This window comes from Rhinolophus hipposideros (assembly GCF_964194185.1).
Source record: "Rhinolophus hipposideros genome assembly, chromosome: 13".
NCBI lineage: Eukaryota > Metazoa > Chordata > Mammalia > Chiroptera > Rhinolophidae > Rhinolophus > Rhinolophus hipposideros.
The window spans coordinates 63,084,261-63,103,808 of NC_138059.1; the positions used below are offsets into that span (position 1 = coordinate 63,084,261).

The 19,548-nt window shown below is 36.2% G+C and overlaps 1 protein-coding gene across 1 annotated transcript in view; it reads left to right on the forward strand.

Moving 5' to 3' along the window:
• Positions 1-19,548, forward strand: part of PREX2 (phosphatidylinositol-3,4,5-trisphosphate dependent Rac exchange factor 2) — a 242,281-nt gene that overhangs the window by 94,161 nt on the left and 128,572 nt on the right. The window contains exons 10-15 of the mRNA XM_081070293.1: positions 988-1,132; positions 5,338-5,438; positions 9,929-10,032; positions 10,739-10,788; positions 13,850-13,925; positions 18,171-18,243. Of these exons, the coding sequence (XP_080926419.1) occupies positions 988-1,132; positions 5,338-5,438; positions 9,929-10,032; positions 10,739-10,788; positions 13,850-13,925; positions 18,171-18,243 (549 nt within the window). The remainder of the gene's footprint in view (positions 1-987; positions 1,133-5,337; positions 5,439-9,928; positions 10,033-10,738; positions 10,789-13,849; positions 13,926-18,170; positions 18,244-19,548) is intronic.

Below are 19,548 nucleotides of genomic sequence, written 5' to 3' on the forward strand. Positions count from 1 at the left end.
AGAGAGAGAGAGAGAGAGAGAGAGAGAGAGAAAGAAAGAGAGAGAGAGAGAAAGAAAGAAAGAAAGAAAGAAAGAAAGAAAGAAAGAAAGAAAGAAAGAAGAAAGAAAGAATGAAAGAAAGAAAGAAAGAAAAAGAAAGAGAAAGAAAGAAAAGGTGCAATAGAGCTGATGTCCGGCTAGGTCTTATTTTAGGGGAAACACAGTATTATTGTCTGCAAGGGCTTGAACTTGCCTGGATTTTTGCAGTTCCCTCCTAAGGGTCTCCCTTTTTTTTTTAAACCCTCCCCCTTACAGTTTGTCCTCTGAGCTTAGCTTCCAAAGCAACAAAACTTTCTTTCTTGTACTAGACTGCGTTCCCCTCCCTCTGGTTAAAACACTTAGACGTTTTTCCAGGACTTAAGGACTGAAGTCCATTAAAACTGCAGGTGGTCAAGAACCCTGCTTAACCCACCAGCATATCTCCTGTCCTCCCACCTAAAACCCAGGGCCTCGTTTTTCTGTGGGGCTTCACCTCAGTTAGCTCTCGTGAATACTTTCTCTCTCTCTCTGGATAGCCTGTTCATACCTGTGCATTCAAAACAGGCCCTTCTGTGAAGCTTTTCCAAACATTTCTCAAGTGCAATGAATGCTCCTCCACCATGTCACAGTTTTTCCTCTAAGGCTGTCTCCTCCGGGGCCACCCTGTCCGGTTGTGCTGACTTTGTCCTGCGAAGGGGACCCTAGGGCCTGGGATACAGCTGTTCTACCTCCAGGGACCGAAACATGCACCTTTGAGACACAGTTTGCACAAAAATGCCATGTGGCCTTGGACAGCTTGCCTTGACTGTCTCTCCGGTACCCCAGGAGCTTCTGAAAACCAGGGCTCCATTATCAGAGCTACGTACTCGTAGCCCCTAGCACATGGTAGAAATGCAATCAATGTTTAACGAGGGCATGAATGAATGAGAGACGTTTTCACTGACCTGTCCTTTGTTTCATTTTTGATAGGTTTAAAATTAGGAATGGAGCAAGACACCTGGGTAATGATCTCTGAACAGGGTGAGAAACTTTATAAAATGATGTGCAAAGAAGGAAATCTGATCAAAGACCGAAAAAGGAAACTAACTACGTTTCCTAAATGCTTTCTTGGAAGGTAGGGTTGGTCATCTGGGTGCATATATTTCTTTCATATTTTCACTGTCTACATGTTAACTCTCCTTTAATTATTTGTTTTTCTTTAAGAAAAATCCTCCTAGCATTTTTGACTATGTATTTACTATCAACAGTTCCTGGACCATAGTGGGGTGAGGGGAATGGACAGAGAGCCAGGAATCATGAACAGAAACCTCAAGGCATCCATCCATTCATGTATGACTTCAGCGATTTTTGATGTACTATGTTCCCAGGGCGAAGCAGAGGCTGGCAGGCAGGCAGGTTGGGCTGTAGGTGACAGAGTGTGGCAAGGGTGTGACTATACCGCCTGAAAGTCAGAGACTAGAGAACTGAAGACACAGTCTAAGCTACCAGTTAATTCAGGATTTTGATGGCTGGGCTCAGGATGAAGGGCTCAAGATAAAGAGTCTGAAACAGTGGGTTGTGTGAGGGGCCCAGAGCAACAGGCAGGGGTGTCGCCTGGGTGGTTAGCATAGAGGGACTGTGTCTGGTTTCTGCAGATGGCTGGGTGTCACAGGCCGGGCCAAAGGGAAGGGCGACTGCCTCAGTTATGTTGGTCAGGCTGAGGGCTAGCTTCTCCCTACATAGTATTTCTCATCCTCAAATACATTCTTATATTTTGTAAAGATTCAGAAATGAGGGGTCTAGAGTTTAACACGGTCAAGTTCATACAGCTGGTAAATGCCAATGCCGACTCCATTGTAAAAGTAGCCTGGAGTAGGAGTTCAGAGCCCAGACTTCACAATCACACTATCTCCGTTTAGTTCTGTCCCTGCCACTGGCTCATTGAGAGATTTCAGAAAGTTGAATTCCTTTTTCCTCTCTAAAAATAAAGAAAATTGTAGTGCTTACCTGTACTAACGACCGGAATGTCTTCTTAATTAGCTGTGCAGACACAGAAAATCACCATGGGCCACACCAGCTCCCAGCCCCGTTAGAAGAAGAATATAGGCCAGGAAACCCTGTGCCTGCAGGGGCAGCAAGGGGTCTCTTCTTCAGTGGGCGTGGTCCTCACCGCAGGCCACATGGCAGCTGCCAGGAATCTAGTGATGCTAGTTTCTAGTCCCCCAGGTGATGTCTCTTTTTGAAAGGTGAAGAGCCGATGTGAGTCCCCATTGGCTTAGAAGCCCCACGTTGCAAAGAAGATGCTATATCTTTTTAAAATTTATTTATTTTTATTGGAGGATATTGGGGAACAGTGTTTCTCCATGGCCCATCAGCTCCAAGTCGTTGTCCTTCAATCTAGTTGTGGAGGATGCAGCTCAGTTCCAAGTCCAGTCGCCGTTTTCAATCTTTGGTTGCAGGGGACGCAGCCCACCAATTGAACAGGCAACCTTGTGGTTGAGAGCTCGCGCTCTAACCAGCTGAGCCATCTGGCAGCGGCAGCTCATTGTCTTCAATCTAGTTGTGGAGGGCGCCCCTCACTGGTCCATGTGGGAATTGAACCGGCAACCCTGTTGTTAAGAGCTCGCGCTCTAATCAACTGAGCCATTTGGCCGCCCAGAAGACACTATATCTTTTAACACCCTCATGCATAACTTCCAAGGTCCCTACAGGGATATGTCCACTTACAGGAGAGTCACTTCCAAGTTATGGCTTCTCACCTTGTACTATGAGTATGCGATTTAGCTATCGAGGTCGTTTTTACCATAAGCAATGCTGCCTCCTGATACAGCTGACACCCTGCCTTCATCAGGTTTCTAGTGAAACAGAGCCAGAAAGTTAAATCCAGGGTCAAATTTGTCCTTATTGAAGGAGAAGGGGTTTTGGTCACCCTTTGCCCAACCGTCTTGTATGGCTGTAGTGCTAGTTAGTTGCAATACGCAAATTTCCCCAGAGTACCGAATACATGGGAGAGATGCAGTAAATGTCAGCTGTGTGAATTGTGGCTTCTTCCATCCCAGCACCCTTCCTCTTCCTTACAGCCCACGTTGGATGTGGTTTCTGATGGGATCATGGTCCTGGTGCAGTGTTCCTGGGACCTTCTTGTTACTTGAGTAGGTCCCACAATAAAGCCACTCATTAACTTCCTTTCTTACTCTTTCTCCTTTCCCCACTATACTCCTAATTTATAGCAGCACTTAAAAGGTGTTCTTTCCTTCATCTGAATTTGACACATTCAGGAATCTGGTGACTTCAGAATGTAGAATTACTCCGCTTTAGCTACATACCAACCATTTCAACCCGCTGGTCAACCGCTGGCATTTAATCAGTATTTGCAATGTACCAGGCACTGTGCTGGGTGCCTGATATTTATCAGCTCACTTGAGGTTGATATTCTTCTTATCATTTCTATGTTATGGAACATGATAACTGCAGTTTAGAGAGCTGAAGCCACTAACCCAATACCACACAGCTATTAGAAGCTGAAACAGGATTTGAATCCAGATTATCTTATTACAAAGTACTTGGTCTTAACAGCCATACTGTATTTCACCTTACTTTTATTGTTTTTCTCCTGAGTGGTTCTTATTTCATAGAAGAATAAAAAGCACTTGAACGACTTCTGCCTTAAAATAGACCAGACATCCATATTTAGAGTTCTATGTTCCTTGGCTAGTTGACTTTAGCTGTATGTGTTGCTTTTGGTTTTGAAATAAATGGAAAAGGAGTTTCCTAACACTTTCCTTAGCTTTGCTTTTCTGGCCTTTGTGCAAAAATAAAAAGCATTCTCAAATATATTCATTCATTTTGGTAAAAAGTCAAATGTTAGATTTTTATAACATATACATGATAAAATTTTTATTGTAAAATGTCTCTGTATTTAGTGTTCTCTTAATGCTACCACATGGCCTTAAAAAAAATTTACTGCCGAGCTGAGGCTCTTCTATGTGTTACAAAACATCATCCTTCTTATCTATGATGACTGCAGCTCCTTGCCTCCTCCCGAAATGATGAAAGATGTGAGCTGTAATCCTCAGTTGGCCTTTCACAGCCACAGCAGATGTGTGTAGTGGACAGTTTTGATGGATGGTTTTGTGCTGGAGTATTCCTTATGGATGACAGTTTAGCTACAACAGTGAATTTACCAAGTAATTTTAAAATTTGAAAAAGATGTAGTGAACCTTTTCTGTCTCTTGGTATGTATTCATTTTCTATTGCTGCAAAATGAATTGTTCCTTACCTAGTGGCCTGAAACAACACCCATTTATCAGTTTGCAGTTCTGTAGGTCAGAAGTCCAGGTGACCTGGTTTAGGATGTCCCAAGGCCAAAATCAAGGTGTGGACTGGGCTGGATTCTTATTTTGAGACTCTGAGGAAAAATCCACTTCCAAGCAAATTCAGGTTGTTGGCAGAATTTAGTCTTTTGTGGTTGTAAGAATGAGGTCCTTTATCCACGCTTAAGATTGACCAAAGCCTCTCTTGGTGACAAGAAGCCTGCATTCCTTGCTGCGTGGCCTCTCTATCTTCAAAGACAGCAGTGGCACACTGACTCTGTCTGATGCTTTTAATTTTTCTCACTTCTTTTGTGCCACCAGCCTGATAAAGTCTGTGTTTCGAAAGGCTCAACCGATTGGGTCAGGCCAACTGAGATAGGTTCCATATTTTAAGGTCAGCAGAGTTCGGATTTTAATTACATATGCAAAATCCATTCACGGCACTGCCTAGATTAGGATTTGATGGAAAAAAACTAAGAGTGCGATTCTTGATAGAGGGTCAGAGGGCATCTTTAGAATTCTGTCTACCCTGCCTGGGCATGCAGGTTTGTTTTGTTCGTCCTCTGGGAGTTTTAGACCCACTGGTTCTCTGTGCCTGGAAAACTACATTCAAGAGTTTATCTCTTAAATTAAGTCATTATTATGCAATCTAGTTCTGTCTTTCAGCTATCTTTAGGATCTATTGTATTTTCTTTAGTCCAAAATTTACCTTTATGTGGATAGTAACCCTATAATTAAAGCTACTTTAAAATTTTCCCATTGTGTTTATTAGAGGTCTCAATGAGTTAGGTATTTATTAAGTATAGTTTAGGTAAGTCTAACTGTATGAACATGGGTTTTCTAGAATAGAGTCCAATTTAAATAACTGGGCTTTACATATGCGAAATAAATATATGATGAGAGGCATGGCAAATATTCCTTTATAGTTTGAGACTTCTTTCATAGTTCCTTGATAAATGCATGGTACAGATAGACTTTCTGGGGAGAAAATTAACTGTTTAACTTTTTCATTGGATTTCTGTTTCAGTGAATTTGTATCCTGGCTATTGGAAATTGGAGAGATTCACAGGCCTGAAGAAGGTGTTCATCTGGGACAAGCATTATTAGAAAATGGGATCATCCACCATGGTAATTATTTCATTACTTATTTAATTATCCACAAATCGCATGCATTTTAATTACATTGATAAGTTTAGTGTATAATAATTTTTCACATTATAGGATCCTTATGTTTTTTTCACCAACGATTTTGAGTGCCTACAATATGTAAAACTGTTTTGGGGAGGGTGGGTTTATGGTGTTATATTTGCTATCTTTAAAATGAACAACTGCAACACTTAGAAATACAGTAAGTGAAGTGTTGTGGGAGAGTGGAGAAAGGGGTGGTGAGTTGAAAGTAGAGTATTTGGGAACATTTCATGAGGGAAGTGGGATTAATACTGGGCATTGTAGAATGGCAGGGAGGGGACAAGTTCATGTTCTCTTTAGGAACTAGCATAGGAACTAGCACAGTTTCATATGGCAAGATGATGTACTTCATGATGGATATACTGGGAAGGGTGGGGTGAGAAAGGTAGGCAAACACCTGATTCTAGAAGATCTGAACTCTCTGGCTCTAGTATGTGGGCTTATTCTGAAGGAAATGAAGAGCTGCTGATGGACCCTTTAAACAGAGGAGTGACCAGATGTTGGTTTCCTTTTTTTTACCCCCGTTTCTTCCACCTGCCCCCCACCACTCTGGTTCAAGCCGTTGTTTCTCAGTCTAGTTGTGTAGGACACAGCTCCCTGGCCCAGGCTGGTATTATGAGCCTTGAGCTCCCCAGGCTGAGGCAGTCGGTCACCAGTTGTAGGTTGGCGGCTCACAGCAGCTCACGGCAGCACATGGTAGCCCACCGCAGCTCAGCTCCAGGGAGAGCTATTTATTGTTCACAGTCTCAGCTGTAGAGGGCGCAGCTCACTGGCCCATGTGGGAATGGAACCTGCGACTTCCATGTTAAGAGCACGGCGCTCCAATCACCTGAACCACTGGGCTGGCTCAGAACTTTGCTTTCGAGCTAACAGATGCAGCGCTGTAGAGCCTGGAACGGTGAGGTTAGAGAAGGATGAGGACATCCTCAGGGCTGTGTCCATGGCATGATGAGGGTGGCCCATTCGAGAGATTCTGGTGAAGCTGAAACAACATATTTGAAAACTGAACATGGGTGATGAAGAGTGAAGAGCGAGTTCAGATTATTCTGGGCTTTCTGTCTGGGTGATAGAAAGAGTTAATTCAGAAGGAGCAGGTTGGAGAGCAGATAAAGGATTTGCTGTGGATTGGACATGAGACCTCCTTGGGGAAGTGCCCAGGAAAATGTTGGAAATGTGTGTGTAAAGCTCAGGGTAGAGAGAGTGAAAGACAGATTGGGGAATCATTTCAATCAAGAGAGTTATCAGATTTTTCAGAACAGCAATAAGAAACAATAAAAAAGCAAGAAAGCATTGATAACAAGATTAAGAATAAAAGCTTGAAGAATGCCTCATGCAAAATGTAGGACAGGAAAAAAAGACAGGGAATTATGGATAAATATGGGTTTTTGGTTAGGGTATTTTGATGTTCATTTCCTGGCTAAATTAGAGTGGGGTGAAAACAAACTAAAGCCTCCCAGTTTTCCCCCCCAACACTGGGTGCTGCCAATGTAATATACCACCATCTATCCAGATAGAAATCATCTGCAATTCTTTTTTCTCCCTCTAAAAAAAGAAAAAAATATGTGTGTGTGTGTGTGTGTGTGTGTGTGTGTGTGAGTGTGTATGCCAACAATTTTGAAAAGGATATCAGAATGGGAGAATTTCAGTCCTATTCAACTTTTCTCTCCTACCTCAGACACCACTTTTCTCCAACAATACAATTTTGAAAAGGAAGTAGTAGATAAATTCTGGATTATAATTTGATTATTTAATTTATGAGAATTTAAATCTTTTTGAACAGTGATATTTATAACCCGATTAACTTTTTCTGAGAAATAAAGCACTAAGTACTCTATTTATATTGTTCGGTCCCTCACAGTTTGATCTTAGTGGCGTGTGCTATTGCTGTTTTCAGGATTTGGTCAGATTTGCATAAAGAATTTTTGTCATTAGAAATAATCTTTTTTTAAGTGTCCAAAAATTAACATTCCCCCTAAACTCAGGGTAAGAGAACTCTTATATAATTGTACATTAATAATTTTATTAGAATGAAGAAATATGAGCCAAACATACTAGTTTCATTAGTATGTGGTTCCAGCTGCATGTAAGTGAAAATAGAATTCTTAAAATAAAGTTGAATGGACCATCTGTTTTAAGGAAAGCAAGCCAAAAAATAAATAAATAAAAAAATAAAGTTGTCTGTTGTTGCTATTATTCACATTGTTAATACCGCAGAGAACTAAATGAGAGGCAAAGCCTTGCTATCCCAGGAAATCTTGGGTTGAAGCATCATATGCTTTCTCTGTGATATACTGAAAATATTTTTCTTGTCTGGCACTACCATTTACATTATAAGTGTTTATGTGAGAATTCAGAGACCTCATTTGTTATATCCAGTGGTGTGCTGAATTTGCCTGCTTATAAGCTCAAGAGAACTGGTAATTAAATTTTTTTAAAAATTTGCAAGCTAGTTAAGCACAGCTATTATTAAAATTTAAGTTATGTAAATATATAAGTACATAAATTATAAACAAAGGTACTATATTCTTAAAACTCATCACTTCCTAATTATTTTACTACATTTTGTTGCTAGCTATGCTCTTGGTGTTATTTATACCTATTATTTCGGTATGATAGAAATACTAAATAAACGTGTGTCACCACACATCTGAGTCCGTGTTTGTTGACTTTATTTTAGTAGCTTGATATTGACCGGTGTGGGAGTGTTCATACCACAGAAATACTACAAATCAGAGTTTCTGCTCCCGTACCACGTACATAGCCAGCCAGTAAATATTCACCAGTACGTCCCTAGTAACATCACATAGTTGTTTAAATGATGGAATTAAGCAAACTTTCTCCTGAGATGAACTAAACTCTCATCAATTAATAAACCCATTTGCCATGTTCAAGAAGTTGAGTGAGTTGATTTGAATGTTGAACTGTTCACTGTTTTTCCAAGGCAATAGCTAGGAGTTGCAGATTAATCCAAGATTAATTATTGAAGCCCTGGGAGTTTGCCTCTCAGTTAAGTATTCCCTTTTGAATAGGTTATACCACCACTTGTTTTATTGTGGCAGAGATATTTGGGTCCATCATTTCCTTGAATTTTGAAACAGCAAGACTATAATTTATTCCAGTGAATTTTAAGGAGTAAAATTGGAATAGGTAGATTGCATAGGAGAAATGAGTGGTCTTGAAAGATGCTGTGGGAATCTCAAAATATTTATATTTTATTTTATTTTTTTTCTCATATGCTTTTTTTTTTCCCCCCCTTTTTGGCTTAATCTGTAAAAATGGATGCCAAAAGGCTGTGTTGTCTATTTTTTCTTTTTTTTTCTTTTTCTTTCTTTCTTTCTTTCTTTTTTTTTTTTTTTGCAACAATCCTGTCTTGATTTTATGGCTGCAAACCATGCACATGCACGTGTTTTGGATAGGTTGGGGTAAAATAGCTGAAACTTCTTGTGTGTGTTTTATAAGTTTTTTTGGCTTTGTTATGGATTCACCAAATGTAGTACATGAAATTATATCCTGACAGCTTTTGCTCTCCCCTTTTTAGTAAAAAATAAAGGTCAAAATCTTCTACCTAATCATGAAAATAGAGCCGATTCCAGCAAATTATCTCTTCTGCAAATGTGGCATTCCCTGTAAAGAAAACTTATAGATGTAAACTCTTTGAGCTTTTTAAAAAGACTTTCCCTTTCTAGACCAGTTATTATTTTTTATTAGACTGTCTATAAAGTGGCTTCTGGAAAAAAAGAAATATTGAGAGGAAGTTGAATAGCAGTCTTTATGGATATGAAAATCTTACCCTAAAGATACAAGTGAAGGATGACCACTCATTTCTACTGAAAAAAAATAATTAAGTGACATGCAAGGAAAGCATTTCTCAGTGTAAGAAAACTATTAAATTTTGGAATCAGTTACATATTGAAATTATGTAATCTTCTCTAGAGTTCTAAACACAGGATGAATGGTCAAGATTGGTCTATGTGTGGTCTTGGCCTGACTGCAGTGGGATAAAACAAATAAATATTAAAATTCACTACTATGGCTGAGACTCAAATTGTAACTCACTAACTGAATATCTGCTCTTTGAAGGGCGCTTTTTGTTTGACTTTCTATCACTGCAAAGAAATAGAAAACGTAAACTTGTATATTTATATAAATATAAATATACTACACGCACAAATGCATATAATATGCTAGCTAAATGTTGCTAATCTCAATTTAGTGAAGTCTTTATATGGAAATTGTAAATGTATTAGGTAACAAAATCTTATTATGAATCTTACTGTCTAAATACTGGATGGATTAGCTTTCCTGTGTTAGGAAAACAAAAGCTTTTGGTAAAACTAAAAGTTTCAGTATTTGGGAACATGCATGTATTTGTTTTTATCTGCCACCTTTTAGATTCTCAGCATTTTAATATATTGTTCTTATGTTCTTAGTTACTGATAAACATCAATTCAAACCAGAACAGATGTTATATAGATTTCGCTATGATGATGGAACATTTTATCCAAGAAATGAGATGCAGGATGTGATTTCAAAGGTAACAGCTTCTCCTACAATCTTTTATCAGTAGCAGAATTCATGTTGTCATACTTTAGCAAGATAAATGCTGTTGAGAGACTTAAAATAATCTTCTGGTAGGAAGTTCTTAAATGGCACATATAAACAAGCCTCTCAATTTTTTCTTACTAGTCTAAGAATTCTAATGTTAGATCATTTTTTTTTCATTCTCTTATCTAATTCTAAATGGAAGTAATGCAATTGTATCACTCAGAAGATTATATCCTTTGCAAACTATTTCAAACGTAGCAACAAATGGTCATGACACATGAATAAATTAAAAATTACAAATAAATAAAATTAATGCACTACATTTTTTATTTGTACACTTGACAAAATTTATATTAACATAATGAATCAGTATTATGATGTATTTTACTGCATAGATTTATTTTCTGTTTACATTATATCTTGATATTTTATATTTTAAGAAAAATAAATTTAAAAACCTTTTTTATTTGTACATGTCACATGTTTATAACAAATTTATTGCACAGTCTAATCCTCATTTTCATGATTTAAATCACATTTTTATGTTGTAATGTAATATTTGAATAACTTTTCAATTGGTTGAGATTGCTTAATTATTCCAGAATGTCGACAGTGAATACATTCATTTGAAAATTTCATTGGTATGTCCTTTGAGTGATTTTATTTGCTTTTGACATATCTTTATTTTACAATAGGGCGTAAGATTATATTGCCGTCTTCATAGTCTATTTACTCCAGTGATAAGGTGAGTCTGGTTTCCAAGTTATGGGCAATTTAAGTGTACATATGAGAATATACAATAGAATATTAGATAGCCATAAAAAAGAATGAAATCTTGCCATCTGCAACAACGTAGATGGACCTGGATGGTATTGTGCTGATTGGAGTAAGTCAGACAGAGAATGACAAATACCATATGATTTCACTTATATATGGAATCTAAAGAACAAAATAAATGAACAAAACAGAAACAAACTTGCAGATACAGAGAACATTTTACTGGTTGCCAGATGGGAAGGGAGTTGGGAGGATGGGTGAAAAGGGGGAAGAGATTAAGAAGCACAAATTGGTAGTTACAAAATAGTCTTGGAGATGTAAAATATAGCATTAGGTATAAAGTCAATAACATTGTAATAACTATGTATGGTGTCAGGTGGATACTAGACTTATTGAGGAGATCACTTCATAAGTTATATAAATGTCTAATCACTACGTTGCACACCTGAAACTAATATAATATTGTATTGAAATATTTAAAAAATTAAAAAAAAGAAATATTTATGTTAGGTAAATTTTATCCAGCTGTAGCTCGTTGGTTTATTTTGCTTTTTGTCCCAAAGTGCAAATTTTACTTTTAAAGATTAAGTAATAATTTATCTTAAACTATTCCTAAATTTTTTGATGCTCTAATTATACATTTTTGTACTTTTTTTCTGATTTCTAAAATTATTTACCATTTATTTACAATAAATTATAGATGATAATGAAATGATACACATTCAGTTATATTTAATAACTAATAGTTTACTAGGAGAGGATTTGGAGATATTGTTTGCAATAATATTTACTATTACGATTACTTGTATATTAACTTTTAAATTGTGTAATCAAATCTTGAATGTGTATTTTATTTCACAGTATTTCTTTCTCATGGTCTTTTATCTAAAGAAAAGATTTTTGTACTTGAAAGTTAAGAATCACTTTGGAGTTAATAAGTATAATTTAATAATTTTATCTCTACCATGTTGTTCCTTCTGAAGAGATATGCCTTTTATTTTTAAGAGGAATCAAGATGAATTTTCAGTTTATCTCTTTAGAAAGAGAGGAAAACTTTGATTTTTTGTGTTATGATTGCATATAGAGGAGATCATCTGAGAGTATTATTGTACTTTGTAATATTCACTGATGTACGATAACTGAGAAACTATCATGTAATGTTAAACAAATTTCAAATGGCCAGGTATCATTTGGAGTTTACTGACTAAAATGTATTTTTCAGAACAAAGGCATGGATGTACTATTTCCAAAATGAATGAAGAGGCTTTTCAGTCATGGCTATAGAATCCAAATGTTTGATGTACAGTGTTTGTATTTTTCATTCTGGTTTCCACTTCCAAGGAAATGCAGAGCTTAAAAAAAAGAAAATATTTCAGAAGTTGCTGTTTAAGTATATTCGAATGCCCAGTAACGTTTCATAGAGAGCACACAGCAGGTACTGAAGGAGAAAACAGGGTATTCTGAACGTATCCTGTCCACTTTCCTGAACGTATCCTGTCCACTTTCACAAGCAGGCTTCGCAAAGTAAAAAGAGGTGAAAAAGAAGCGGTCATTTATTGATTCTCTTGAGTAGACACCCTGCAAATATTTTGGATAACTTAATATGAAACGATGTTTGTTTAACCCAATAGTAAGTGGGTACTTAACTTATTTTTTCCTGCTAAAACTAATAGAAAACAATAATGGTTAATTATTTTTCTCACATCACCTGTGTACATAGAGTTTCTATGTGAGAAAATGTTCTGAAAATATATTTTAGCCATATGAGATTTCTTATCAAGAAAGTTACAGTCTGTAAGAGCTGATAAGAAGGAATTGTTCTTTGGCTAGCAATGACAATTGTTTATGAGTTGTCAAAGGAAAATTTATGGGAAAAAACCCATAAAACAGATGGAATGCATGATAGTCATATTTTTAATATGTGTAAACTCAGTTTATGAAAAGTTACTTGGATGAAGAACCCACAGACCCACATGTGGTCTATAACAGATTTCCCTTTTTCCTTCTTAATAATACTTATGGGAACAAAGACAAAATGGGTGATGAGGTATCAGAAATATGGAGATAGATTTAAAAAGATTAAAAAAATCTGTCGATTACTGGCTAAACTAGTACATTTATTATTGAAATCTCAGAAATTTAAACCATATTTTGGGGAGCATTTTATGAAAGTGGATAAAATGATACAAAAATTGTCAATTACTGACAGAGGCTAGAGAACTGTGACTATAACTAGTAATTATTCGTCACTGCAAGTTGTTTACAGTTTGGATTTTTTGACATTGTGAAAAGACTGTCATTTTCTCATTCCCTTTTGATCCAGGCCTTCAAACTAAATGAATTACAGATTTTCGCCCTTGGGGCCCCGTTCTGATCATGAGCACTTTGTTGGTATCCGACTAAACGGTGAATGATTTCTCAGATCTGGGAAGTCTACTGAAGGAGAGTCTGATGTGGGATCAGTTGATGACCTTAGTTGCCTGGTGTCACTGAGACAAAATGAATGACAAGTTTTCTCAGTGTATTTGCTTCAGGACAGGCCAACAGTCTTCCACTATCGTCCAGCCAAACGAATAATCCTGCAAATCCAGCCTTCCCCAAGAATTCATGAGTGCGAATGAAAAGGATTGCTTTATTCTGCACATTTTGAGGAGATTTTGTGTTTTGTAGAATCATCTTGATTTAAAGGGGAAAAAAATCGATATTATTATTCTTCATTAATGAGAAGTTATATTTCTAGCTATGTCATTGCCAGATATATAACAGTAATGATCTATTTGGATATAAGAACAAGTGAAAGAAGAAGTGTCTATTTGGAAATCACTGTGGGTCTCTTCTGATAAGAGCTGATGGAGTTTGCAGATGTGGTACAGACCTTGTAAACCTTCTCTTATTTACACATGATGGGGACAATCCATTCAGATTACACTGAATAAACATTCCAGTTGAGCACTGATACTAAATGAAATGTTTCTCTGGGCTCACTTGTCTCCTTCCTGATTGTTTTTGGTATCTTTTTTTCTTTACAGAGATAAAGATTACCATTTAAGGACCTACAAATCTGTTGTCATGGCCAACAAACTGATAGACTGGTTGATTGCACAGGTAAATAGACAAATAGAAGTTGCTGACTTACATTCACTCTTGCTTTAACTTTGAGTCAGGCACTTTTTTTTTTTTTTTAATCCCCATCTGCAGACGAGGCACAGTGAAATAACCTGACCAATTCATGCAGCTATTATGAAGCAGAGTTAGGATTTCAATCGACCTTCAGAGTCTTCAGGCTTAATTTTTATGCTATGTTGTTTTTCGAGAAGTGGTTCCTATTTTAAAATTGTCAGCTGAGATACTTATATCCAAAAAATGAAGTGTAGTTTGAATATCACTGAAAAGTAGCAATGGGCATGTAGTGAATTATTTGCATGTTTCATTCACTAATTGGTTTTAAAGTATGTATTTATTAAAGTGCTAGCAACTTACCCTAATCTTCCTGTGCCTTTGTCCCTATTAGATAATAATTGTGCTTTGATAATATGAGCTTTAATAACCGTCTGCATACATTTTAAACAGGAAGGTACAAAGTTTGTTGTTGTTGTTGTTATTCTAATTCTCAGAATGTGGGAGCTGAGAGCTGGTATTTGCCAATCAGAGCATGTAGCCCCTCATAGGTGATATTTAAATATAAATGTATTTAAATGTTTTATCACACTAGGTCAAATGATAAATGATCAAATGTTTCCCTTGATTTAAAAAAAGGCTAACAAAAGTGATATCTGCTTTGACAGAACTTAGTATTTTGGGGAAGGGGATATTGTTTGGTTGAAATGTCATTATGTTTGGATATTTGAGTCAGTTTCATAAATAGTTTAACTTTTTTGTTATTAAAGAAAGTGGCCTACTTCCTGTTACAGGTGGATTGACACTTAATCATAATCATTTGATACTTACTCATAAAAAATGTTTTTTTGTTTCCAATATTAATGTTTAATTTACCTTTGATTTATCTACACACATACATTTTGAGATTTTTATTACTTAATATTAATTACTAGGTTATCCAAGACCACCTATATTTGTATTTTAAAAGCACTTAAATGTATTTTATTTAGAAGTTAAGATTTTAGATTAAATCAACAGTTACCATTAGATAAAACCCTAATTTATACGCCCAGTGGGTTTATTAGTGTCAGAACCTGTTATAACACGATCACGGTCAATATGTGTCATTGGAATTGGTTCTGTACTTGGTATCACAGTTGGAATTTCACATAGAAACTACAGTGTTATAGAATTCACATAAACCTGCATTATATGTTGCCTATGTGAGAAAACTGAAGAAAAATATTTTGAAGTAAAAGCTGGTGCTGAATAAGTACTTAAAGTTCTGATTCTGGAAGTCAGTTATCAACTTTTTTTTTCCTTTTGGCAGTTTTATTTTCCAAGTGTGGTCATTAGAAGAATAGAATAAGTTGCTCAAAAACTGGACCAAGTTGCAATTGGTTTTTATCTTCGGGTTTGTTTTTTAGTGGCCTGTTATGACAATGTCTGTAGAAATTGTACATAGTAGAAATTTCAGTGGACTAGGACTTGGGGAACCCGAGGTCTGATGACAGGTCTGCCAATAAGTAGTTACGCAAACTTGAACAAGGCCCTTAATCTCACTAGATTTTATTTTTACAACTGTTTACTTCCTATTATAGCTGCATATGTCATTCCTTCTTTATCACTTAAGCTTTATGATTCTGATATGGTAAGACTTATCCAAATATAAGTATCAGACATAATTAACTCTTACTGCTTAGCTTCAGATTAGGAAAACAAGGGCTGGCTTTGAGGACAAAAATATAGTAATGGAATGATAAGAGAATGATAAATTCTTAATCTAAAAAGGAGGGATCTCTTTCCACCAAGAGTCTCAAGTGATAATAAAGACTAACAGCCAGTATTGACCAGGGCCCTGAGTTGATTTGGACAGCTTTAGAGGACAGAATAAAGAACTGCCTCCAATAGGAGAGTCTTTGTATTGTTTGAAGTGTATTCTAGATCTGACGGTTTTCCTGTTATTCTGTAATATATTGTATGTTGTCATCATCATGAAAAGCATGATGACTGTTGTTTTCCTCTGAATACATTTTTCATTTGCTGTTGTGCCGTGTCTAGTCCAATTGGGTATAAATAACTTATTCCATGAAGTCGATTCCTTATGTAGCAAGTGCATTAATGGACGTCTAAAACATTTAAATCACATCAGTTGTGATTTGTTTATGGGTCAGTCATATTTTATAATTAATGCCTTCCTTCACAACCAAAGCCGTTTCTGTTTTGCTCTCTTTTGATTCTCAATAGTTCTATGTGACAAAAGAAGGATCTTGAAAAGGCGTTTAAGTACCAGTACACTTTAGACTGTATTTTTTATACCATCTGTTCAATAAAATAATAGTCTGGCCAGCATGTCAATTGAATAATCAATTAAATGTCAGTGATTATTAAACAAACTCTTATTGAAAGTTTAACATGTAAGCAATTGCTTTGAAGATTCAAATAAAACAAACCAGCAAAACAGGAAGCAGGCATGGTTTTTGACTTCAAAGGACTGTTAGTTGATGGGGCTAATTTTTACATATCCTTTAAGATTTCACTCCAGCATCATCTCCTCTAGGAAGCTTGGCTGGGTCCTGTAGCAGGGCTCAGAGTCTGTGGTCTCAGTTCCCTGGGGAGCTCTGTCTTAGCAAATACCGTATTATATTGAAACTGCCCTAAAACACCTGTTTCTTAGAGGGCAGGGAACTATGTAACCTTTGTTCTAGCTCCTAGTATAATGCCTGATTGGGAATATTGACTAAATTGAATAATGGCACTTACTATGCACCACATTTTAAGTGAACTTGTCCTTCACTAGATTTGAATTACTTGAGTACAGGGAAGTAGTTTTGTGTTTGAATGTTTTACTATATTATCTCTAGCACTTTGGCATATGATGTGGCAAAAAATATATAAATACATTTTGAATGAATGCATGAAAGTTACTTAACAGCTAGATTTTTGAAAAGGGCACAGATGCATTGTCCAAAGATATACATATTATAAGTGCTTTTGTACTTAGCAGGAAGATTGTCACAGCATGAGGTAGAATTTGTCTTGGTCCTTGATAGACAGATAGATAGAATGGAAATGGGTAGAGGGTAAGAAGGGCATTGTGGTATGAATGATTACATGAGTGAAAGCAAGGATGAAAGTAAGCACAGAGTTCAGACAACAGCAGGGGCCAACTTGACTAGAGCAAAATGTGTGGCTATTTGGAAAGTGGAGCTGGAGAGGTAGGATGAAGCCAGCATATGGAAGACCTTGAAAGCCCAACAGAAATTTTGATGTTATGATGATTTAAAAAAAAATTGTTTAAAGTTTTGGAACATGAAATTTCTGTATAAGAAAGTTTAATTCTATCACAGCATAAGTTGGAGAAAGTATTAAAAAAATTATAATTTAGAAGTGAGAAAGAAACACTAGACTAGGGTGTTGACGTGAAATGGAGTAGAAGCCTGAGAGAAGAGGATAGATTTGGTAGAGTACCTAAGTGCTAAAAGATAGGACTAGGACAAAAATGGGATAATATGTGAGAAAGAACTTCTTAAACTGTAATACATACAACTGTCATGTATATCATACATACATACATATACACATACATATGCATATATATGAATCCATATTCATACTACTAAGATAAGTGCTTTCTAGGTTAAAGTCATAGCAAGAGGTTTCATTGGGCTTTCTTTCTAAGTTCAGTTCTATGATCTAATTATTTTTCGGCAAAATAGTGAAAGAGAAGCTTGCATTTGCTGGCTCAGCCAAACAATTTACTCTTAGGGTCTTATTAGTCACCCTAGATTAGTAGGTTTCTTTAGGGCTCTTTAAAGATCAAGGCCATTTGGTGGAAGGGAAGTGATAGCAAAGATCGTGCATAATGATGTTTATTTGTCTGTATTTCGTGTGTTTTCATATATGGAATATTTCCTTTATCCATAATTGGAATATAAGATTGAAGAAACAAGAGAAAGGAGTTGTTTATTGTAGCAATACATTTTAGTTACTTATCCATTTTCATGTTTAGTAAAGTATGGTTTTTCTGAAGAAATATTAAATCTTTGTTTTTCATTTAATGTCAAAAGAAGATGTTTTCACCATCAAGTGACTGTTTTACAACAATTAGATGTATCGTAGGCTTATGAAAACAGTGTATGCTGTACTATGTGAATGGCTTTGTCAGTTTAGTGCTGGGACTGTCACGTGTAGTCAGGATGCAAGCCTTCGGTTGCCTATTAACCAGTACAGTGCTCTAATGGTTAACAGGGGGACTGCCGCACCAGAGAAGAGGCCATGATATTTGGCGTCGGACTCTGTGACAATGGATTTATGCACCATGGTAGGAATTTTTATTCTGGAAACTTACACATCTATTTCACTGTTTTGTTTTTGTTTGGACACTGAGTGTATCTCAGTGTTCTAGTGAGGTCATGTAGAGACGAACCAGCAAGACTGTCTGGGTCGTGCCATTTCTAAACGCTGGCTCACCACATCTGCGTTCAGTTTCACTGCTTGTGCCATCCTATGTCTAATTGTTATTATCTACCAGTTGCCATGACTGCTCTTCTATTTTTCTTGACTGTAACTGATTCCAGAAGAGCAAGGGATTAAGCTTAGACGTTTATTTTTAGAAAAAAGCTCATATACCTTTTTGAAACTATTTCAGATCAGACTCGTGTTTTTTTTTTGAATGTTAGCATATATTAAAATGATTAAATGAGAGTATATGTGGTTAAATATTTACTGTGCTTTTTCTAAAAATATTTTCAAAGTTACCTCAGGGAACAAAATGATAAATCTGGAAAAAATCTGTTTCTTTCTGGCTACTAATTAAAGATTGATTTTTTTTCTTGTTTGATGACTTTATTCTTTTTAAATTTATAAAAATAATGAGACATTGTTTTCCCTCTCTATTCATACCATCTTAGAGAGTCTATAAACTCAGTCTGTTTTTATTGTTAACATGTACATGCTCATAGAGGTGTATTTGGTACCACTTGTATCTGTTTGTCAATTACTTTCAGAAGGTTGTTACCTTTTTATGAAGAAGGAAGTACAACAGTTACAGCAATTTTGAGAGAATCCTTGTTATCATTTATTCCTTTGGGAACTCCATTACATTTCACTAGAATACTATATCAATTGTGACAGGGAAATATTGGTCCTTGAACAGGAAACTATTTAATAGAAGAAATGGTATCATTATAGGATATTAAAACAAGCATTATAGGATATTGAAAACAAGCAGTAATAAGAGATAATTTGATCTCAGCATTTATTTTGAAATACTGAGTTGTCCCGGCAAAAGTCTCTGTCAGTAAATCACAACCAATTTGACTCATGCTGGACTATTTGATGTCCCTTCGCACTCCAGACTATTTCGTGGAGGAAAATAGTAACCAAATACCATGTGAGTTTTGGGAATCTGCTTAGGTCATATAGATAAGACCTTACTCGATCACAGATATATTCTCATTTCTCATTTCTATTGTCAGTTATAACTTGTGCTTCTCTTTAATTTGTGGTTGTTTCATTTGTTAGCTCACATTGCCAGATGATTTTCCATCCAAAGATCAATACATATGTATTCGATTGGTGCAAAAGTAATTGCGGTTTTTGCAATTGTTTTTAACCTTTCAAGACG